The sequence below is a fragment of the Martes martes genome (genome assembly GCF_963455335.1).
Source record: "Martes martes genome assembly, chromosome: 4".
NCBI lineage: Eukaryota > Metazoa > Chordata > Mammalia > Carnivora > Mustelidae > Martes > Martes martes.
The window spans coordinates 1,889,892-1,912,937 of record NC_137891.1 but is presented as its reverse complement, the minus strand read 5'-3'; the positions used below and the strand labels follow the sequence as shown (position 1 = coordinate 1,912,937).

The 23,046-nt window shown below is 62.8% G+C and overlaps 1 protein-coding gene across 8 annotated transcripts in view; it reads right to left on the bottom strand.

The window, feature by feature from the left end:
• Positions 1-23,046, bottom strand: part of TSNARE1 (t-SNARE domain containing 1) — a 90,153-nt gene that overhangs the window by 15,242 nt on the left and 51,865 nt on the right. For 7 of the 8 annotated variants that reach the window (XM_080803057.1, XM_080803056.1, XM_080803050.1 and 4 more), the window contains 4 exons: positions 15,751-15,841; positions 13,458-13,532; positions 12,964-13,023; positions 4,495-4,650 (listed from right to left, as the gene is read on the bottom strand). In XM_080803057.1, coding sequence (XP_080659183.1) covers positions 4,495-4,650; positions 12,964-13,023; positions 13,458-13,532; positions 15,751-15,841 — 382 coding nt within the window. The remainder of the gene's footprint in view (positions 1-4,494; positions 4,651-12,963; positions 13,024-13,457; positions 13,533-15,750; positions 15,842-23,046) is intronic. The other variant, XM_080803054.1, reaches the window with a different exon arrangement.

Sequence of the window (23,046 nt, the reverse complement as noted above, 5' to 3'; positions counted from 1 at the left end):
TCAGACGGACAACGCCTGCACCAAGACGGGAAGGTACAGAGCAGGAGGAAGGTGCTGGAGTGTCTAGAGGAACAAGGTCTGGGCAGGAAGGCGCCAGCCGGTTGAGAGAGCCAGGGCAGCTGGCGGAAAGGGCCGAGGGAAGTGTGTGTGCTCCCTGGGTCGGTGCCGGAGGGCCTGGGGGACCCCCAACCCACCTGCCGTGCTGTTCCTAGCGGCACCCCACACGTCTGCGCCGCCCTAACCGCCTCGACCACCAGAGCCCAGGTGAGGCCGCAGGCAGTCTGCTGCTGGGTCACAGAAGCACCCCCGAGCCTCCCGCTGGGGGTGAACACCTAGTCAGTTCACACCTGCCCCCAGGCCCAGCAGGGTGTGAACTGGGGTGTGAACTGGGGCACGGGCCTCCAGGAGCTCCCAGGGAGGGGTGAGGTAGGAGCTGGGGGGCAGCTGTGAGCTACACCCTGCCCACCCCGCCCCCCGCCAGATCTGGCTCTGCCCGGGTGAGACCCCTGAGGCAGTCCAGTTCTGCGGTGCATGGTCACCTGTGGGCTCACAGAGATCCTGTGGATTCCCTTAAGCCTTTCAATAGCCTCCAAGACCACGGTCCCATCTTACAGAGAAACCGAAGCTCCCAGGAGACCCCTTGGCGCTCCAAGGGCCAGGCAGCGGCATGGCTGGGGCTCGACCCTGGGCCAGAACTCCACTTCCCCTCTGCCACCACGAGCTGCCAGAGGCCAGCCGGCCCCTCCCTACACGGGGACAAGGAAGTTCCAGCCACCACCACAGCAGCCCCCCAGGCTCCGCGAGACTCCCCTTTTTGCCAGGACCAGCTGGCTGCCCTGGTGGTGGCAGGCCATGCTGGACCACGGGTGGGCTTGGCCACCGCTGTGAGGACACCGGACTAGCCACCCTCCCGGGCAGCCTCATTCCCGGGAGAAAGGAGTGAGGGGCCTCCTGGCCTGCGGCCTTGGAGCACGAGGCCCTGGACACGTACCTGCTGCTCTTCTGGACATGGGGCTCAGTCGAGGGTTTCAGAGACAGCTGCCCACAGCCCACTACCTGAGGATGTCCCCAGCGCTAGGAAATGGGCTCAGAGAGGGCACCTAAGGCTGGAAGGGATGTGAGAGGCTGTGGCCCGAGGGGCCAGCTCTGCCCAGACTGGCCACGGCCTTGCCGGACGCAATCCGCTGCAGAGAGCACAGGATGAGGGTCCACGGTCAGTGGGAATGGGAAGTAGGGACTCAGCGCCACAGGCCGGACTCCCAGGAGGCGAGCACCGAGGCCACAGAGAAGAAGGAGCTGGCCGCTGGCGGGGCTCCAGCACAGCTGTGGTGGACGGACAGACCACCAAGGGCTGGCACACAGGCCGGGGGGCAAAGCTACCCACTGCCGGTCACGGGCCAGCCCATGGTGCTGGCGGGGGCGGCAGCTCTGTACGCAGCTTAATGGGGAGTCTCTGCGGTCCTGCTTCCTCCCACCCACGCCCAGTCAAAGCCTGAGCTCCCCGTGGGATGGAAACTGCCCTTCCCGCTTACAGCAGCCCTGATACCGAGCCCCTCAGGGCCGTGGGAGGTCTGGGGTCACCCAGGTGACAGCCCACCTAGGACCAGTGTCAGGAAGGGGCCTAGGCTCAGAGTCTAGAGGCCAGCTGCTTCCAAAGCAGGGGCAAGGAGAAGCAGCCCCAGAGAGTCCCAGAACTAGCCTGGCAGAAGGGGGGCCGTGCCTCAAGCACCCCTACTCCTCGTCGGAGGGGCTCATCCTCTGACTCCTGCCCGTGACTGGACTCGCCCCTTCAGATGCACCTTGCCCAGGATGAGCCAGGGCTCAGGCCACGTGGGCCCCAGGAGTTGGCCTCCCCCACCAGGAAGGGGGGACGGTGTCCTGAGAGCCTGGCCTGGCCCCCTCCGCAGGAGCGCAGCCATTCCTGGGGCAGCCGCCAGGCACTGCTCTCCCCGGGGGGTGTCCCCAGAGCTCCCCCTGCACACGGGTGCTTTCCTTCCCAGCTCTCGTCACCAGCCCAAACTGCAGATAGTGTGGGATCCCGTCTAGGGCAGGGGTGTCTCCGGCTGGCTGCACAGCGTGGCCCTGCCACCCTCCTTCCCACCCTCTGCACGCTCAGGCAGCCCTCATGGGAGTGGGCCAGCACTTCCCACAGGAGGGAAGCTGAGACCCAGGGAGGGCCTGGGTCTGCCCTAGGCCACTCTGCTAGTACTTGGGGACGGGAGACTAAGCCTGCAGCATCCAGGCCCACGAAGCCAGGGATCAGGACAGAAGACAGCTGAGGCCAGGCCGGGGGGCAGCTGTGCCAATGCAGCCTGTAAGCGGCCGAGCCGCGCAGGTCAGAGCAGGGAGGAGCCGGGCTCAGTGGGGCTCAGTGGGGCTGAGGGGGGAGGAGCTGGTCTGAGCTGGTCTGAGCTGGGCTGGTCAGATGGAACTGGACAAGGCGGAGCTGAGTGGAGTGGGGCAGAGCTGGGGGGCGGAGGGTTAGTGGGGGGGGCAGGGGGCGGAGCCGGGCGGGGGTCGGGGGTGGAAACAAGCAGGGCGGAGCTAGGCTGAGCTGGGCAGGGTGAGGCTGAGCAGGGTCGGAGCAACAGAGCGGGGCGGAGCGGGGCGGGGCTGAGCTGGGTGGAGCTGAGCTGAGGGGGGCGGGGCGGGCCGGGGCGGGGCGGGGCAGGCCGGGGCGGGGCGGAGTCACCCGTCCGCAGGGCCCAGCGGCTCCGCAGGAGGAGCGCAAGCAGCAGAGCAGGATGGAAGCAAGGGGCGGAGGGACAGCGCGTCCTGCTTTGCGGGCCAGGGGTTTGGGCACGGGCACGGGCACGGAAACCCCGCGTGGGGGCCCTGTTCTGGCGGACAGACAGTAGCAGCCAGAGGAAGGGGGACGGCGCATGGAACCGGGAGGGACAAAGGGAAGGTGGTGGGGGCAGACTGGGCCGGTGCACAGGGAGGCCGTGTGAGCCGCTCACAGACGCCCTGAGGCTGCGGCCACACCCCTCCGCCGTCCTCTGTAGCTCTGGACAGACAGCCCCCGAGACCCGGAGCAGCTGGGCTCTGGGCCAGCCCTGTGGGGGCCTGGGGCAGCCCACCTGTCCCCCGGGGTCCAGCCTGTCCCTCCCTGTTTGCACTGTGCGCCTCCGTCACCAGGGCCAGCCATGCAGTCTGGGAGACAGACCCACAGACAAGGGCTGACCACGCTTCCACGTCCCCCTTGTACCACACGTGGAGACTCTAGCTCCCGCGAGCCTGGCCACAGTGGTCCCCCCTGCTGACCACCCCAAGGCTCTGAGGGCCACAAAGGGACTGGCTGAATTCAGGCAGCTCCCACACTACCCCAGGTCCTGGGGGGCCGGGCCCCCAGGCCCCTCCCTCTCAGCTAAGGTGGGCTGATCAGCCCTGGTAAAACCCACCCTCTGCCTATTGACCATACAGAGAACCAGAGCAGGGCCCAGGCCTGGGATGCCCAATGAGGGGGTACCCTACTCACACAGGGGCTCCTCAGAACCCCAGCCTGGAGGCCCCCCCTTCATGTTCACTCTCAGAGGTGGGCGCTCACCTGCTCAGGGGTTCCTGGCCTCTCCCAGGGGCAGCCCTCGCCCCGCCCATGTCTTTATGCCCAGGGCCCTGCCCTCAGCTCCCAGCACCCGGACAAGGCCCCCTCCTCAAGCACAGCATGGCCCCCTGCCCCCACCTGGCTGCCCAGCCTCCCAATCTCTGTCCTTTCTCCCCACTACCCACAGACAGTGCATCAGAGGGGCCGCTGGGCCCTTCCTACAGGGACCCGAGTTCTCAAGCCAAAGAGGAGGCAAGTAAGTCTCCCCACCTCTCAGGACCCCAGCACCCCATCTTCAGGGGCAATGATGCTCGGATCCCTTTCTCAGCGTCTGGTGCAAAGCCGGTCTTCTGTGCCAGCAGAGAGGGCTCCCCGTGTGTGTGCGCTTGGTCCTTCTCTGCATGTCTCAGCAGAGGGGAGCCCCTGTGTCCCCATGCCGCCTCCTGCCCAGGCCACAAGCCAGTGGACCTTCCCCTCCGGGAAGCAGGAGAGTGTGAAGGGACGGGTCCTCACGGAGGCAGTGGCTGAACTGGGGAGGGGGCCCCAGAAGTAAGGGGGCTGAGCTCCGCCTCCCTGGGGGGGCATCCACCTTCTCCCACGGTGGAGAGCGAACACAGCAACAGGTTCTGTGCCGCTGACTCAGTTTACCAACTTGCCCGGGTTCTTGTTTTCCTAGAAGAAGCTGCTTTCAGAGAATACGCGTCCAGAAACCGAGCTCCTGAACGCAGCTCCAACGTCGCAGGCAGATGCGGAGATGGAGGCCAGCGGGGGGAAAGAGAATGCACCCATATCTGCACACGGGGACTCGGGGGGCTCAGCCCCACTGTCCGTGGAGCCAGCATCCCTGCTGCGCTCCCAATGCACTTCCAGCACCCCGGGTCAAGAGGCCAGTGGCACCGTCACTCACACAATCCCACCCCCCATGCCCACTCCGCAGGCCAGGTCCTCACCTCGATCTGCAGGATGGCCTCCTCACGCAGCCGGATGGCCTCCAGGTCCTCCTCCGTGATCTCCGGAAGTAGCGCCTGCTCCTGGCCCTGCCACGTGCTGTCACTCCCGTTAAAGATCTTTTCATCAGGCAGCTCAGCAAAAGGGGCCCGGGGACTCTGCCAGCAACAGAGACAGACCAGTTAGTGCGGGTGCGCCGGGCTCAGGCCACAGCTGCTCCCCAGGCTCGCGGCTTTGGGCACCAGGGCCCTCCAGGGGTCTGCAGGGCCCCCAGCCCGCACCCTCGGAGGGGAGACGACCCACAGCCACGGGGCCTTGCCACGTGGGGCCACTACAGGGACGAGGGTCCAAGAGACGCCCCGAGCCCACCTCGGGCCACCCCAGGCCTGGCTTCGGGACGCACTCAGCAGCCCCCCGCCCCCCCCCAGCCCTGCTGGAATTCAGACTCCTCGCGTCCGCAGCTCCTGGTGACACCCAAGAAATACCCCTTTGCACATGGACACAAATGCAGCTCCTCACGGGGCTGTGAGCCCACCGCAAGTCCACTCTGGGGGCGGCCACAGGTGACGGTCAGGGTCTAGCTGTCAGGCAGGGGCTTTGGAAACGGAGGCGTGGCCACCCACACAGCAGGGTGCGCACGCCCCGGGGGACGGCGTGTCCCGCACACACCTTCATGGAGACTGGACCCCGGGGGGGGGGGGGGGGGGGGCGCAGTGCCAGGGGGCCTCTTACGTCTTTCCGGAAGTTCTGTGTGGACTGCTTTAATTTACCTGATCTTGGAATTCAATAAAATGTGGCTTTTTCCTTCAATTAACGATTTGCTCTCTGATAGGACTCTGAGTACAAGTGAGTGGACGTGCAGGGCCGCCTGTGGGGGGCTGTCTCCACACTGCGCACCCCACAGGGGTGAGGGAGGGTGGGAGACAGGACCGCGTCCCACTCCGGAGCCGTGGCTTCACACGGAAAACGTGCAACAGCAAAGACGACGGCCATGCCCGCCTCAGCCCCACCCCCATCAGAAAGCCAAGCCCCGGCTCACAGCCGCTCCCCACCCCCAGGTCAGCCAAGCTCGGCTTCACATCAGGGCTGGGGTGTGTGTGGGTGTGTAGCTACACGTGTGTACATGTGTGCGTGTGTGTGCGTCTGTAAGAGAAGGGGATCGGCATCACGAAAGGCTGGAGGATGGGTTGAGCCACCTGGCGACCCCAGGCTCCGTGCCTCCCAGTATGGCCCAGCTCCTCCCACCAGCTGTCTCTAACACCTCCGACCACCCTGCAAAGAGTCCTGAGCCCATTTTACAGATAAGGACATTGAGGCCAAGAGGCCAAGGAACCCAGAACAGGCAGGATGTGAAGCTGGGGCTCCAGGCTCCAATTCCAACACAGAGGAGCTCCAGGCAAGAAGCCACAAGGACACTGCGCCTGAGACCAGGGGCGTGGGAGGGGCTGCCCTGGCCCCCTGGTTGCAGCAGCTTCCTCCCCAGCTGACCCTGTCCCCCAGGCTGCACCCGGGCCTCCTCGGCAACTCTCCTGCCCTCACTCCGGCCCCAGGTGCTGGCTCTGAGCATAACACCCTTCCCCTGTCCAGAGATCACGCTGGCACAGGGACAGAGGGCAGGGTACAGCTGACCCCCGGTATCCCAACGCCAGCCCGAACCCTGGTCGAGCGCCCTCCGTGTGTCTGGGCAACAGGCCCGGACCGAAATGCAGGACTGAAACGCCTCCCTCTGCAGGGTCCGTGTCTCTAGGACACTCCGCACCGGGCAGTCCAAAAGGAGGCTCTGGAGACTACCACTGGCCTGTCCACTCTCTTCCCTTCGTGACAAGACCACCTTCCCATCCCCCCGCCATGCCACTCGGGGCCACAGGGCAGGGTACTGGCCAGGGCAAAGCCCAGCTTGGGCCCCTCGCCAGGCAGCCGTCACATGGCCTCGGCAGCGGGGAGAGCACCACCCCTCCCACACACTCTCCCGGCCCCTGCTGGCCCACCCCGCTCCAGCCCCCGGGTACACAGCCGGCAGACGGTGAGAGCCCCGCGTACCAACAGGCTTGGCTGGGCACAGAAACCAACAAGTCACAGAGACGATTTCAGCCCAGTTTGGACCAAGGCCTGCAGAAGGCCCTGTGCCCGTGCGAGGGCCCCAGGAGCCACGGCAGGGACGAGGCGGGAGGCCAGCGCTCCTCTCTCCAGTGGGGCTCACGACCTGTCAGGGGGGCATGCTCACGCTTGGGTAAAGAGGGGGCGGTGCGGGTGCCCCAGGGGCATAGAGAGGCCCCCGCTAACCCAGCTCTGCTTCCAAAGCCAACGTTCTGCCCCCACACCACGCTACGGCAGGCGGAACCTCTTCCCCAGCGTCGGCAGAGGCCTTTACAGAAATAAATACATGGAGAAATGAACATAAAATAAAAGATCTACAAAATCTGTTGACAAGCGCTACTGGTCCAAGGTGGCAATTACCGCCTCCCCTTCCCGGTGTGGGCGGACGGCAGCGGGAGGGGCTGGCACAGAGCCGAGCCATGGCTTCTGGCCCAGCGCAGCACGCTCGGGGCTTCAGTGTCCTGGGGACAAGGGCCCCACAGCCCCAGGTGCTCAGCACACCTCTGTGCCACTGGTCAGACCCGTCCCACGTCCCTTCTGGGCGCTGCCGGGCACCCTCGCTCCCGCCAAAAGGGACCGAGTGGGGGTCTCCTCGCTGAGCATTCACACCCCAGCCCAGAAGGCAAGGCCCAGGGCGCTCGCTGGCTGTGCCACCTGGCAGGTTCCCCAGCCTCCCCCAGCACCCCCCGGCACCCCCGCCCAGAGTCAGGGAAAGGAGCGAGAGGAGGAACCACCTCGCTGCGTCAGCAGAAGCCGGAGGGGAAGCCGAGGTACCGTGCTGCCCCCAGAGAGGGGCGTGAGTGCCACCTCCCCCAGGGGCCTGGCCCGGCCCATCGGCTCCAGTGGGAACGCTGCCTGGGCAGGGCATTCGGAAAGCCTCCCAGGTCTGCCCAACAGTCCCCGAGGGCCCCTCGTCTGTGCACCCGGGGCCCAAAATGCAGGAAGGCTCCCCACAAGCACGTACCCTGGGAGAAGGGGCTGGAAAAACCACCATGACGCCTACAGACCTACTGGCAGAAGCACTCAGTCACGGGGCAACAGCCGTGCCTGACACCACAGCCACCTTCCCTGGACTCAGGCCCACAGAGGTGGCCCAGCAGCTGGGGACAAAGGGGGCCTGCATGTCCTCACCTGCACAGGTACGGCCCGCCCCTCCCCCAGCAGCTCGTGGCAAGACAGAAGACAGGGCAGCAAGAAATGGCTGGGACACCTGATCTCCCAAGAGGACCAGAAAGTGCCCCTTTATTCTCTTCACAAAGGCCCAGTTTGGGGATTAGGGATTTGCTGGCAAGGCGCTGGGGCCGGTGCGGAGGAGACAGCCCTGTGATGGTTTTCCAGCACAAGAGGCCGCCAACAAAGACGGCTTTCTCCTCCCTCCAAGGCCGATGGTTTGGGTCCCACTCTGTAAGGAAGAAATGCACAAACCAACGTGACCGCTGGACCGCGGGGCTGAGAGCGCTTTCCCGTGAGAAGAGTGAGGCAGGAGGAGGCACACAGGCTCTCTGGGTTCTTGGGGACTCTGGGAAAGGGGCCCCTTTCCCGCGCACTCCGACCCAAGGCTCCGCACAGGAATGTCCATGACCCTGGTGGGAGGGCAGGGGTCAGGGCGCGAGCCAGTCACGGGCTTGGGAAAACTGCTTTTGTTCAGCGGCCCAAGGCTGGCCATCAATTTCTCCAAGTAATAAATGACGCCGTTTGTTAGCAGGTGGAAATGCCTGGAGACGTGTCAAAGCCCAGAATGTCAGAACTGGCATGACCACGGCAATCCTTCCCCCGACACCCACCTGAAATAGCAGCACTGGGGCCCAGAGGCCAGGGGCACCCCGCCCTGTGCAAGGACGATAGCATTTCCAGCCAACACACGGCGCTCTGGCAGAAAGGTACGCCGAGCCGGCTGACGGCAGCACAGACCGTGGACTGTCCCCAGCGAGGGCCAGGAACCGGCCCAGACACACCCAGCGCCACCCACTGGCTCGGCTTGACCAGGTCTGAGACGGACCGTGGACCCGACCCGGAGGGCGGATGCCAGACGGCTGACCTGCTCCCAGCCGCGGCCGGCACTTGGCTCAGACGGGAAAAGGTGGGCGGTGGGCACCCCTCTCTGCGGCCAGGACCGCCGGGCCTGCAGACGGCGCCCCGAAGTCTGCGAGATCAGTGTCGCAGCCACGCCCGTGTTAAATAGGGTAGTATGTCATCTCCCTGTTCACAGGGAGGTTTGCAGAATTCCTGGAAATAATCTCATCTCTCATAGTTTCTCAGAAACACTGCTGACCGTTCTCTTCCTTTTTTAAAAAAATGTGGCTGAAAGACAGCACATCTGCAGTCCAGAACTCAGACGCGCACGGTCTGAATCTTACAGAGGGAAGACCTCAGGCATGACACGGAGCATCGCCAGGACCCTGCCGCGCCCTCCAGCCCCCCGCCGTCACGCTGCCTCCAACCAAGGGGAATGGTCTGGCTTCTAATGTGCCCATCACCGTGGCCTGGTTCTGACCTCCCTCCGCTCTGGTTCCGGGCTTCTCTGGCTCGACACGCTGAGATCACACGGTGGGCCCCGCTGGCGACAGCTGGCTCTTCCTGGCGCTACAGCGGGAATCCAGCACACGGGATCTGGCCGCTGCCCCGTGGGCTGGCTGTCTTCCCAGCACTATGAGCCGCCTTCGGCGTGACTTCGGGTGAACACACAGGGGCCTCGCCACAGGCTGTGCACTTAGGGGAAGACTGCAAGGTCATGGGAAAAAGAACGCTTGAAACCGGGAAGCATTTCAGGGTCCGGAGGGGCAGCATCTGTCTGCCTCTGTCCGCACAGCCTCCCGGCTCTTGCGAGGCTGACCACGGGAGTGCTCTGGTGGGTGCGAGGGGAGGGGCCGGGATGGAGCTCCGTGGGCTCCCTCGGCCTGCTTCTGACGACGCCCGCTGAGCGCACGTCCGTGCACTCTGACCATGTGGACGTCCCCTTTTGTGACACGTCCGTGCGCTACCAGCCACGTGGATGTCCCCTTTTGTGACCTGCCTAAGGATTCTGCCCTTCCGTGATTTTGAAATGGGTTGTCTGCCTCTTTCTTATTGATTTCTCAGAGATCTTCATATATTACAGACATCAGGGCTTCCGAGATGCACGTACGTGAATACCGTCTCTTGCGCGGAAGGTTCCCCTTGCGCTCGCTGAAGGGTATGTTGATTTAAGGACGTCAAGTTGATCTGCTTTATACTTGGTACCTTTTCATCTGTGCCCGAAATGTTCGCTCACCATGAAGACGTGCAGACAGACTCCCATGGTGTCTTCTAGAAGCTTCACTGCTTTCTCTCTCACACGTAGGTCCGTGTTCTAACTCAAGTCCTTCTTGTGCAAGGGGGGCGGGTTTCGGGAAAGGATCTGCTGGCAAAGGCAGCCTTGTGCCTGCACCCTCCTGGCCCCTCTCAGCCACATAAGAACGGACCACGGCCTGGAGCACTTCCCCACCAAGAGACAGAGCCTTCCCAGCTGTGCCGCGCTTGCTGGCTCGTGAGACAACGTCTTTCCCTGTTTCAGAGGCGATGCAGACTCTTTTGTTCTGTGAAAGCACGTGCATCCTGTGGCACCTGGCCAAGCCCACTGCTGCGTCTGTCCCCTGCAGAGGGTGCGGGGGAGACGAGGTCCCTCTGTGGCCACATGGGGATGCGTGCAAGCCAGTCAACAGTCAGGAGGGGCCTGCTGGCCGCAGGGGACCACGTCCACCATGGAAGCTGACCCCGCTGGCTCCTCTCTGCACAGGCAATACCAAGACGCAAGGCGGGGGTGTCTGGACGTGGACTTGCCTGTTGCCCAACAGGATCCCCTTTCCCAGCTCAAAACCCCGGCAGCCCGGCATCGAACCCCGAACAGACCCCCGTTCCCTACCGCTCGGCAGCACCCCTGCTCCAACAGCTGGGGAAGGCCTCTCCCGGGTCCGGTGCTCTCACACGTGGGACCACTGTTTACATTTCTTCACGCCGTGCTGCTGGCACGGTGTCCCCTCGGATGCAGACCCTGTCACCATCGCTTCTCGGCTCTAAGTTCACCGCGGGCTCGCCCACCTTTCCCAGCAAAGCAGTCACGCTGTCTCTGCGGGGCCTACTTCTTCCCCGGTTCCTCTTATACCTGTCGCTTCTGCTTCACATCTCAGTGCAGCGGACGTGCTCTCCAGCGCAGGGGGGAGGAGAACAGGACCAGACCCTGTGTCTCGCCCTCGGTCTCAGGAGGGACGCTTTTCACCTCTCCGCAGCCAGTGTGGTACTAACCGCAGGGCTTTGGAAGACGCCCACCGTGAGATTAAAGGCTCTTCCGTTCCCCAGCCCGCTGAGAGCTCTGCCCCCGCCCGCGGGGGTGCACATGTTCACCAAGGGCTCATCCCTCCCCGCCGCAGTGATCCAGCGGACGGTCGTGCTCCGAGGACATGGCAGCCTACGTGGGTTATTCCCGAAAGTAAACCAACTCCACACCCCTGAATGAGCCCCGCTTTAGGACAATGTTATCACCTTTCTACATACTGTCAGACCAAGCCCGTTAGTGGTGTGGTTAGGGTCTTTGCTCCTGTGCTCATGAGAGAATGTTACCTTCCTTTTCGTGATGCCGTCATAGGAATCTGGAAGCATAGCTTGCCGCCTCGCCAAGCTGGGTGACACGTGTCCGCCTCTCTGCATTTTACTTAAGAGTCTATGCGAACCAGTAATATTTATTCCTCAAACATCTGGAAAAACTCATTAATAAAATCGCCGAGGTCTTGAATTTTCTTGGTAGCATTTTAACAATGGAAATTGCGGAACTGTTTATTTCATTTCTGTAACAAATACTGGACTTTTCAGACCTTCGATACATCTTGGTAACTTACATCTTTTTCTTAAAAAAAAAAAAAAAAATTGTAGGTGTCCCGCCTGAGCGGACAAGTTTATTGACATAAAGTCGTGCGTGGGGTCCACAATCTAGCTGTTGTCATTCCTGATGCCAGTAATTTGTATGCTCTGTTTCATGACTGATGTTGTGGGATTCACTATTAATCCTTCTACACAAAACAAACTCTGGCTCTGCCGGAGTTGTCCAAGATGCATCAATTTTATATTTCATGGATTTCTGCTTTTTCCGATATATTTTCTCAGAATTCAGTTTGGTGCTGCTTTTCCAGCTTCTTGAGACAAGGCCGACCCTGCGATTATCAGCTTCCTCTCCAGGGGGAGGCATCCCGAGCTCTGCTCCAGCCACACCCCAAGTCCGGGTGCGCCGCTGTCTCCGCTGTTCCCGTCAGGAGGGCTCCGGTCTCCACCGTGATTTCTTCCCCAGTTCGCGGGTTCCTTTGAATCGTGTTCTCACTCCCACACTGGGAAACTGCCTCTTTGGTACCAAGTGGGAGCTGACCTGCGCTGACCCGAGAACTTACTGGGGATCGCACCCACCCTCTGGAGCCCACGGAGGCCGGCGTCCGCGTCTGGCGCGCACTGCACCCCAGTGGGGACGCCCGCTTTCCCGTGGCTGCTCACTGCGTCGCGAGTCGCCGTCGGGCAAGAGCGCGTTCATCAGTCACACCGGCCGAGTCTCTCGGATCCTCCCGCACTTTCCGGTTTCCTTCCTCCGCCATCTCCATGGGTGTGTCACCATCTCCGGCGGCGGATTTGCCGTTTCTCTTTTTATTACGGTCGGTTTTGTCCCGCATCGTTTGAGGCTCCGTGGTCAGCACGCAGGCAGCCCTGCATCTCGCGTCCGGACGACTGCGCTGTCCTGTGAGCGGGGATGGCCTCCACGCGGACTTGTGCGCTCTGGCACGGCCGTGGGCACCAGTCTTCCTCGCGGGTGGCTTCACGGCATGTCTCTGTCCAACCTCTAACTCCCGGCACGTTTCTGGATTTCTATTTAACCGAGTCTGACGGTCTGTGCCTTTCCGTCGGAGGGGTCAGGCCGTGCTCATGGAGTCACACACGATCTGGTATAAATCTGCCCTCTTACAACTTGTTTCCCGTTTTCTGTCCTTTCATTTTTCCTTTTATTTGGGGGGGGGGGGCTTTCTTTTAAATTACTCAGGTTTGTTTTATTATCTCATGTATGTATCAGCTTACTGTGTAACTGACATTCTCATGTCGTCCCCACCCCCCCCCCAACCGTTTCTATCACTTTCCGCTCCCAGGAAGGCCGGTTGGGTCCAAGTCAGTCCGTGGGGCACACGGTACCGTCCGCACTCAGGACTATCTTGGCCCATGCTAGGGAACGAAGGTGAAAATGCCGGTTTGGGGAAAGGTTCTTCATCGAGTAAGAGACCCTTGGATGGGGTCCTCCGTGCGTCCCACTCCCCCACAGGCACAAAGGACCCCGGACACCGTGTCATCGTCTCCTTACGCCCGGACCACAGTGATCACTCGGCACCTACCTGCTGTTTGCTGCCCCGCTGTGCTGTGGGAAGCAGGGCTCGGGACTTCTCGGCGATTTTCTGTGAAAGAACGGAGGGAGACAGACAAACAGAGAAGGTGCGGAGGAGGGAAGGAGGAGTCAGATGAGCTCAAGGTCGGGGACAAGGCCTGGCAGCACAGCCCACCTTCAGCTCCGCGGCCGGTGGGCCCCTCCCCCACACGGAAGCCCTGGGTCTCAGTGTCCTCACCTGTCAGACAGGGGGTGCCTGCTCTCCCCACCTGCCAGGGGCCCCTGAGCAGCACCCACAGGTGAGTCCCCTTCCAGCACATGCCCTGAGGCTGTGGCAACTGGCGACGACGGGCGGCCGTCTGCAGGCCCTGCCCGCCCTCTGCTCTCGAGGACAGGACCCCCACCAGGCCAACCCAGGCCAACCCAGGGGCGAGACGGTTGGAGAGGGAACCGCAGTGCCCGAGGCGCCCCGGCCGGCCCACACGCCCGCCTGGGCAGCCGCACCTTCTGCACCCCGCCGTAGCGCTGCACGGCATCGGACAGCTGAGTCTTCAGACGGTCCAGCTGGAGACACTCCTGCTGCAAAGACAGAACGTGGGCTGTGTAGACAGCCGAGGCCCCGTCCCACCCCATGGCCTCCCCCCCTCCCTGGCGCACTCCAGTCCCCCACACTCCCCATCCTCCCCAGCCTCCAGGGGACGCCCCTCTCCTCTCCTGTTTACGGCCACATGGGGGTGGAGGCAGGCCACAAAGCCAGGCCGCTGACTCCAGGGCCCTATAGCCAATCTAGCACCGGGCTGGGTCTCACCCCCGGGGTCAGAACCACACTCATCAAACCTCCCTCCTACCGCCAGGCGCTCTGCAGCGCACACGGCCCCACCCTGCACGTCTTGCTCACCAACACACCCCGGTGCCCCAGATCACACCAGGCACAGACCTGCCACGCAAGGGGATGGACGAACGAGCCACGAAACCCAGTGCTGCCTGCTTGGGTTAGTGTGAGCACCACCAGGCTGCCGGGACCCGACACTCCTGTGTCTCCACGCCGTACCGGCACACACAAAGACACGCCAAAGCCCTGTGGCCTTGCACGAGGACCACGACGTGGACTCCTGGCCCCTCCTGCCTCATCAGCCCCCAGGAGAGGCAGACCCTGCATCCCAAGTCACAGACAGCCGCCCCTGCCGGGGGCTCCTCTCGACCTCCAACCAGAACCTGGCCCTAAGCTTGGTGCCTGCCCTGCCATCACCACCACGTAGCATGGGAGCCCGCGCAGGAGAGTAGGCTGGCCACGGTTTGGGGGTCCCAGCTTTCTGATGTGCACTTTTCGGAGGGACTCGACGTGGTCCCTGTCAGACTGTAGGTCTGAGGAGCCCATTTTAGTGTCCGGGGCAGACTCATGAGGGGCACCCTGTGTGTGTCCCGGGACAGAGCCAAGAGCCCACAGACTCCTCAGTGCTCTCCGGCTGTGCGATCCAGCATCGGCCCCGTGTTGACGGGCACAGCCTTTCTTCTGAGGAAACACGGAGCAATGCCAGCCCCTCCCGGCCAGGCTGTCCGACCACGGAACCATGAGAGCCTCGTCCGTGTCCTTCTCCCAGCATCTGGCACACAGTAGGTGTTCAGTGTTTGCTGGGTTCTTAAATGGGTGATGGATGGGCAGGTAGGTGGCCCCATAGGCAGGTGGACAGACAAAAGGACACATTAGGCTAAAAGTGACCCTAACTGTCAGGATCTCAAGATCAGGGTCAGCCTTCGTGGTGTACACAGGTGACAACATGGACTGTGGACCCAGAGGAACCAGAGCGGCCATCTAGCTGAGACCCCTGCCTGGAGCAGAGGCTTGGCACGGGACACTCTCCGGGCCTCAGCGTCCCTCCAGCCAAAGGCCCGAGGACACCCACAGGCAGGACGCCCCCAGGCAGGACGGCCAGGAGCCCCCAGCGTGAACAACGTGCACAGGGCTGCCCGCGGGATGTGCCTGACACGCGCTCTGGGACGAGTCAGCACACGCATGGTGTGACGCCCATGGAGCCCAAGAGCGCAGAACACGGCCGCACGAGAAGGCAGCATGCCCGTGCCAACCCCGCCGAGCAGTGTGGACGCCGGTGCGGGGAGCCACCGCGATTTCCAGCAGCATCCACGACCAGGGCCTGGCGTGTCGTCCCGAACCACGGGGGGGCCGTGCCTAAGTCGTGCTGAGCAGAGCGCCGCACGCCCTGCAGCCAGAGATGGCTGGCACACGCTGCCCACCCCGCCACGGACGGCGGACCCTCGCTCCCCAAACGCGCCTCTGGTACCGAAGCCCAGCTCACCCTTTGCCTCTGGGCCTCCGTTTCTGTGAGAGGCTGACTTAACTCTCGTAAGGAGAACGCGCTCATTTTAACTCAAAGCTCCGTAACTGCTCGTTGTGCCGTGACCACCAGCTGGTTTTGGAACATGTCCACCGCCCCGAAAAGCTTGTCGGGACCCCCTGCAGCCCACTCCAGCGCCCCCCATCAGCCACACAAGCCTCGGCCCCGCCATCGGCATAGGCCCGCGTTTCCTAGACACCCCAGACGTACGGGACCACACGGCATGTGGCGTCAGCAGCAGCCTCTCGCCCAGTGGACTGCCGTGGTCACTGGGTGGCAGCCGTGGCAGCTTCCCAGGCCCATCACGGAGGCTGTCGTGCACCCTCCACACCACGGCCGGGCCGCTGTCCGCATCCCAGGCATCTGCATCCCCCGATCTCCCTAGGGGCCCCCCAGCCCCAGGCCTCTCCCCCCAGCCCCCCACAGCCTCCAGGGCCACGTACCCGGGAGCAGCCCCGCAGGAGCTCCGTCATCTGCCTCACGGCGCCGGCGCCGGCCGCGATGCTCTCGTTCGCCTCCTGCTGCGTCACGTGCCTGAGGCCGGCGAGGGGGGAGCCAGAGAAGACAGCGTGGACGGAGAGGGCAGAGCGGGCGGCCGCGAGGTGACCGGACAGACGACAGCAGGCGCAGGGCATCAGGTGAGGCCGCACATGGCGGCGGAAGACACAGGAGCAGGGGAACCGGCGCAGAGAGCAGAGCCGGAGACACGGGAGGGGACGAAGGCCAGAGGCCCAGACCCGGAGGAGGCAGCGACAGGGGCAAGGAAGGAGGGAGAGAATGACAGGGGTGAGCTCGGATCGGGGGGGATGGCCCGCCGCGCCCGTCACACCCGAGCCACCGTGGGCAGGACCCCCACCCCGCACACAAACCGTGTGTGCGCCGCCACGGCCTGGGCCCTCTGGTCTGGGGGTCAGCGCGGCACCTCCTCGGGAGCCCGGACCCCCAGCATCAGCAAGCAACCCGGGCACCACAGCCTCCGAGGGCCGGAAGAACGGTCCCATCTCCAGACCCAAGAGCCCCAGGGGCTGCGCCCACGTGTGCAGTCTGTGGTTCTGCGCGTGACCTCGAAGGGACTGAAAAGACCAGATCCTCACCTGCTTGGGAGTGACCACAGCCCGCCTGGACGGAGCGACACCGGAAGCAAACCCTGCCCTCGGGCCTTAGAAGAGCAGTCGGATGCCCCCTTTGCTCCCTGAAGGGCCCCCGGTGGCAGGAGCAGGGGCACCGTCTGACCCGGGCCTGGGTCCCTGACACCTGCCTGGGCCACACAGAGCGTGCAGCATGGAGCCGGGGCTAGGGGGGCGCGGGGGTGGCAGGATGGAAAGGACCCCCCAAGCCAGCCGGGGAAAGCACCCCTGAGGACAGCAGCACGAACGACCTTCCCAGCAGGCCGCCAACAGATTCCGGGAGCCCGCGGAACATGGCTTCTCCCCTCAGACTCACTCACCTCGTTGCACACCACCGAGCCCCCTCTTCTCCCTGCTGCAACCTCCCACCCCCTGGCCCACAGTCTGCCCTCCTGGTGTCTCCACCCCCGGCTTGGGGCCACACTGCTCAGGGGGCTTTGCGGGATCCTTGCCTCCCTGACCTGCTCTGTCTGTGCCTGGAGCTCAGGCCCTGGAACCCCCCTGCCGCACCCCATGCTCACCTCCTGGGTGCTCTCCTTTAGTCCCGTGGCCTTAAGTCACCTGTGTGCCACCATCCCCCACACACGTCCACAGCTGGGCCTGAATGGGGGCCCAGTCCCACCAGCAGCCCACTAGGACACCTCTGGATGTCCGGGGGCCTCTCCAACTCCACATGCCCAGGCCACCTGCCCCTCTGTGGTTCAGTCCCTCTAGTCCCTCCAGATAAAGCCCCGTGGGCACCCCTCCCACAGGCTCTCTCCTTTCATCCTTGAGAGCAGCGCAATTCTCAGGTGCTGACCTAGACTCAGGCTGCCTTTCCCCCATTGCTCCCATGTGCCCCCAACCAAGCCCCCGCTGGCCGCCCCATGCCCTGTGCGGCATCACACCCCACAGTACCCTGCAGCCGAGAGGTCCTGTTCTAGGACCTCTATGCTGCGTGGGTGCCGTGGAAGCACAGCCCCCACCTGTCACCTCGTCCCCCTGTCCTCACTGTGCTGGACAGACCCCTGCCTCACTGCCCGCATCCCTCCCCCACCACCTCTGCAGCCACCCAGAAGGACAGCGGGTACAGGCAGACACAGCCAGGGCTGGTGACCAGCAGCAGCCACCCACAGAGGTGTCCACAGTGTCCGCAGAAGACATTGGATGGACGGTGGGGGGGCAGCAGGCCAAGTGCCTCCAGTTTGCACAGGCCACCTCCCTGGGGTCAGGCTCACCCCCACCCCACACTCGTCCTTCTCCACTTCTGCTCTGATGCCACCCAACTCCCAGCAGGGAATGCGTCACAGAGGGCTCGCACTGCCACCCACTGTGCCCATGGCTTAGCACAGCCTGTAGGCAGAACGCAGAAGCAGCGTGCGGACGCAGCCCCTTTCACAGGCCGGGAGAGCCGCCATCTCACGTCTTGCTGGGGCCCCCGCTGCTGTGTCTACGAGTGACGTGTAGCGCTTTTCCTTCTGGAGTCCTTGCCTCACGGCGGCATGGGCACAGCAGCAGGAAGGTGAGTGCCCTGTCCGCGTCCGGGGTCATGCGGTGTTGCTCCACGCTCTGCTCTGGGTGTCTGCTCTGGGTGTCGGTGGGAATGTTCTTAAGGTCACACCTACGTCCTCCAAGAGATGCGGAGCTATTTAGGCTTTCCCTTTCTTCCCGAGTCAGTTCTGAAAATTCATGTCTTTAGAAAAATTTTTCTGACTCATCTTGGTTATAAAATCTCAATTTATTGTCTTAAGAGCCACGATATTTCCTGATTAGCGTTTTCCTGTTGTATCTGGAGGCCTGGTCTCTCTCTCTTTTTCCTTTTTTGTTTCTATTACTAGTTCATGTTTTATTAATGAATGAATTTCATCTTCTCTGTATGTTCTCTCTCTCCTTCCTCCGTGGCTGGCTTCTTAGGCACCTGTAAGATGCTGTGAGGTGGGCCCTGCTTCCTCCTCCAGGGCCGCTCACACTGTATCTGCGGCTCTCCTTCTCGTTTCATTTTCTGCTGGTCCCTCCTGTTTATGGCGGCACAGGCGGTCTACGCCAGATTCCCCGTTATGCTGTGAGTGGGTCTCTCCGTGAGGTTCTTGATCGCAAGGAGCGGTGTGGAGATGGCCTTTCTCCAGACGTCTGTGTGGCCCTGACCGCCTTGCCCTGACCAATGGGCACCCCACGGCCCCCCCCAAAAAAGGGATAATAGATCACGACCAAGAGGATTTCATCCCAGGAGCACAGGGTGGCCTAACACTCAAAAAACAATGAATGAAATTCTTGTATTAACAGAATAAATTTTAAAAGGTGAAAACCCTCTCCATAAACTTCCAGAAAAAGCATTTAATAAAATTCGACAGGTATTCACCATAAAAACTGCAGGAAAACCAGAACAAAGAAAGGAACATGTTCAGCTGGACAGAGACTCTAATGGACCCCCAGGACTCAAGGCAGAGTCACGGGTGTCTCTGCATCCTCACAGCCAACACCCGCAAAGTGAAATGTGAACGATGATACTTGGTATAACTGTACAAACGCACGGGACGGGTAATGATAAATTGAGTACAACACACACAAGATCTGCACACCAAGCGCATGAGAACTATGGGGAGAAACAGAAGAACGTATAAACCAGAGAAATCCTGACCATATTCACGGGTTGGAAAACTCAAGATTGTCAAGAGGTCAGTTCTCCTTAAGTTGGTCTACAAAGTCACTGCAACCTCAATTCAAGTTAAACCAGATGTGAAAACTGCAGAAATCGACAAGCTATTCTAAAATTGATACTGAGATGCACAGCAGCAGAAGTCTGCAAAACAACTTCGCAGAAAGATGGAAAAAGCCGGAGGCGTCCATAGCGGAGGTCAGGACTTACTGCAGAACATCAGTGATCAAGAAAACCGGGGAGGGGGGGTGCCGGGGTGCTGTCAGGAAGACAGGCACACCGGCTGTGAAACAGTAACCCAGAAGGCAGCCACACACACATGATCAGGTAATTTCTGGAGGAGGTGCCAAGGTACTCACAACAGGGAAAGGATAATCCTTCCGACAGTGGTGGAGTTAAGTGGATAATCATGCCAAAATCAAAAGAATTAGCCTGGACTCCTGCGCCACGCTGCATTTCCAGGGGCTCAGGGGGGACACATGGCAGGCGGCCAGCAAGACCCAGGCGGCCCCCAGCCCCCGGTGCTCAGGCAAGCCCGCGGAAGGAGGGGACCTGCTCGGGCAGGCAGGGGCCAGGAGGCCAAGTGAGGGGCAGCGTCGCACACGTGTGACCAGGGCGGGCAGTCTGTGGTCCAAGGAGGGCCAGGAGGCTCAGGCCCAAGAACGAGGAGGAGACATGTTTGGGCAGGAAGGCCCAAGGTAAGGTAAGGTGAGGGGTGCCCACGGCCAGCAGCCGTGTCTCTGTGGGGGACAATGGACCACGGGAACCCCACGGATGTGAGCTCCCCCAACGTGGGAGGGAAGCTAGAGAAGGAAAGAGGCTGGAACAAGCAGGAGTCAGCAAAGCAGAGTGACTCATGAGCCACACCAGGGAAGACAAAAGCCCGAGAGAACCCGGTCTGCACAGGCCAGAAGCTTCTAGAAGGAGGGAGTATCTCGACGATAAAAAGACAAAAAGCCCAATTCAAAAATGGGCAAAGGGTCTGAACAGACACACCTCTGAAGAGACAGAAACAGTCAACATGACGGTGAAAAGACACTCACTCAACATCGTTACCGGGAAACACAAGTCAGCTTCCCTGCGAGACGGCACCTTGTCCCCACCAGCCCTACGGTCACAGCCGGGTAACAAGTGTCGTGGGGCCTGGAGCACTCGGAGCCTCACGCACTGCTGGGGGGAAGGCGGGGCGGTGCAGCCACCGCGGAAGACAGCCTGGCGGTGTCCCAGCGCCAGACGCAGCTAAGGCAACCCCACGTCCAGGCACCCGTGCACGAATGCCATCCACGCACGAGCTCCCAGCAGCCTTCCTCAGGACGACCGAGAAGGGACAATGAAGGGACAATGCCAAGGCCATCCGTGACGAACAGCGCGTCTTCGCCCGCTCGGGCTGCCGTGACAAACACTGCAAGCTGGACGCCTTGGAGACAGCAGACGCACCTGCTTCCAGGCGGGAGTCTGGGCATCCGGGATCGGGGTGCTGGCGGCTTCCACGTGTGACGAGGGCCACCTTCCAGTCCAGAGACGGCACCTCCCCACGGCTGCCTCGCAGGAAGGGGTCACGGAGCTCTCTGGGTCTTTCCACAAGAGCGCTCGCCCCACCCGCAGGACCTGCCCCCTTCCTGAGGCCCCGCCTTCAGCCCTGTCCCCCAGGGGTTAGGTCTCCACCCACGGATTTGGAGGAACATCCACACAGGGAGACTACTCAGCCGTACAAGGAGTGAAGGGCAGGTCCAGGCACGACAGGGAGCACCGCGATGGACCCAGTGTCCTCCCAGAGTCACTGCTCCCCTCCCTTCAGCCAGCACGTTGTAAAACAGCAGAAATCGGTCCCCTTCCACTCCTCCCACCTCCCCCTTGGTCCTTCTCAGATTCCTTCAAAGATCCCTGCCCTGCGCCTGCTCGCGGGAGGCAATCCCACAGCCTTAGAAGGCCCCGCTGGAAGAGGACCGGGCCAGAGGGGGCTCTGCCGCCCCAGAGCCGCACCCAGGGTAAGTTCCGGGAAACCAGGAGGCAACTGCTCGGTGCCCGCATGAGCTCACTGGCCCCTGAGCCCCAGGGGCAAGCACCCGGGCCGACCCTTTCCCAGTCCCACAGGCAGGGGCGAGGCTATCCCCCAGCCCAGCAGTGTGGTCCCTGGGGGTGCTCAGGAGTCTCCACTGCCTGCGGTCGGGGGGGTCCCAGTCAGGCAGGGGCTCAGCCCCCGACCCACTAGGCCAAGGGCACAGCTGTCCAGGCCCTGCACAGCCGTCCTCCCTGCCTCTCCTGCAGTTCCCTCCACCCACAGCGACAGCCCGCTCCTCCAACTTGTCTTCATGGCCACTGCGTTCTAGAACCTTCCACTGGCTTCCTACTGCTTTGGAAATAAAACCTGAGCCATGTGCCATGCCTAGAAGGCCCACAGTGCCGGGCCTGCACCCACTTTGCTGACACCCCTCCCCTCCGGGCTGCAGGCCCCTCCTCTGGGGGCTCCGCCAACACGCCCACTGCCGTGTGGAAGCTTAGAGCAGTCTTAAGGGTGGCCACAGTTTCTGACCGCTCCCCTGAGGGTGGAGTCGAGTCCCTTCTCCTTGAACCTGGACAGGCTCACGCCTCCCTCCTCCACTAGCACTTGCACCAGAGCCCTGAGCTGACCAAGGTCAGCACCGCGAGGCCGCCGTGCCCCAGGGAGCCCCGGCCGCAGGAGAGCCCGTGTGTGGGCGTCGCGAGGGACCTCCCAGCTGAGCTCCGCACAGTCTGCTGACCGTGAGTGGAGAAGAAGGCTCCAGGACCTCCAGCCGCAGCCGCAGAGGCTCCCCCAGCGCTGAGTGCTCCCAGCTGAGCCCCAGGCAATCCTGGAGCCAACGCAAACCTCCAGCGCCGGCCCAACGGCCCACCAGCTCCGTGCTTCAAGCCCACGGGCCTCCAGGCCTGCAGGCCGGCCCCAGGGCTGCTGTCAGCTTTCCCCTAGGGACGGAGCTGAGCATCACGTCCAAGTCCTGACGGCCTGCCCAGGTCACGATGACAGGTGCACAGCTCCTGCACTCCCCGGGTAGCAGTCCTCCTCGGCCCCGGGGAAGCCCTCCTTCCCCCGCCTGTTTTCTGGCAATGCTCGAGGAGGCCCCAGCTCCGGGGAGTCATCAGCCCAGGTGATGGGGCCGACGCCACTGCCGACAACCCCTAACAGTAGAGGACAGAGCGCACTGGACGTGCAACCGCCCCCGAGCCCCAGCTCTTGAGCAAGCCTTGCCCCATCTCCGCAGATGCGTGCACTCATGACTGTGACCATGACCAGGCTAGAAGGAGCGGCTCACGGGGCTCAGGGTCCTGCTGGGCTGAGCTCTGCGAGGAGGAAGACGGGGCCGGCCCAGGGCCCCTGCACCAGCCCTGGGCCACCCCCACTAAGCCCTGGCAGGAGCCCTGGACCCGTGCGGCACTGGATTAGCGGGACCCAGGCCTCCCTGATCCACTTGGAGCTGGTCCGGACACAGAAATCCTGCCAAGGCCGGGGGCTCCCCAGGGCCCCATCCCCCTGCCGGGGCCTCTGTCCTGTCCCCCTGCTGGGGCCTCTGCCCTGTCCTCCCACCGGCAGTGGGCAGATCTCAAGCAGACACCTCTTGCACACGCACCCACGTGGGGGCCCTCGACCACCATAGGGTCACGTGAGAGCACACGCACACACCGGCCCCCACAGACCTGAGATGACCAGTCAGGAGACTGTCCCCTCTGTCACACACGAGCAGTGGGACACCAGGAGGTCACCTCCCTCCCCCAGGCACACCTGCCCCATCCAGCCCAGTCCCCGGGCAGAGGCCCCACACACGCACCCGGTGAATCAGTAAGCGTCCCACAGAGGCGTCCAGTCGGAGCCCTGCTCCCTCTAACCCCCCGGCCAGGCCGACCACCAGCAACATGGGGTGGGGGGTTTCGGAGCTCTGGGGGCCCGGGTGGCCACCATACCCCCCAGGAAGCACTGCTACCCTCTGAGGCCATTCGCCATC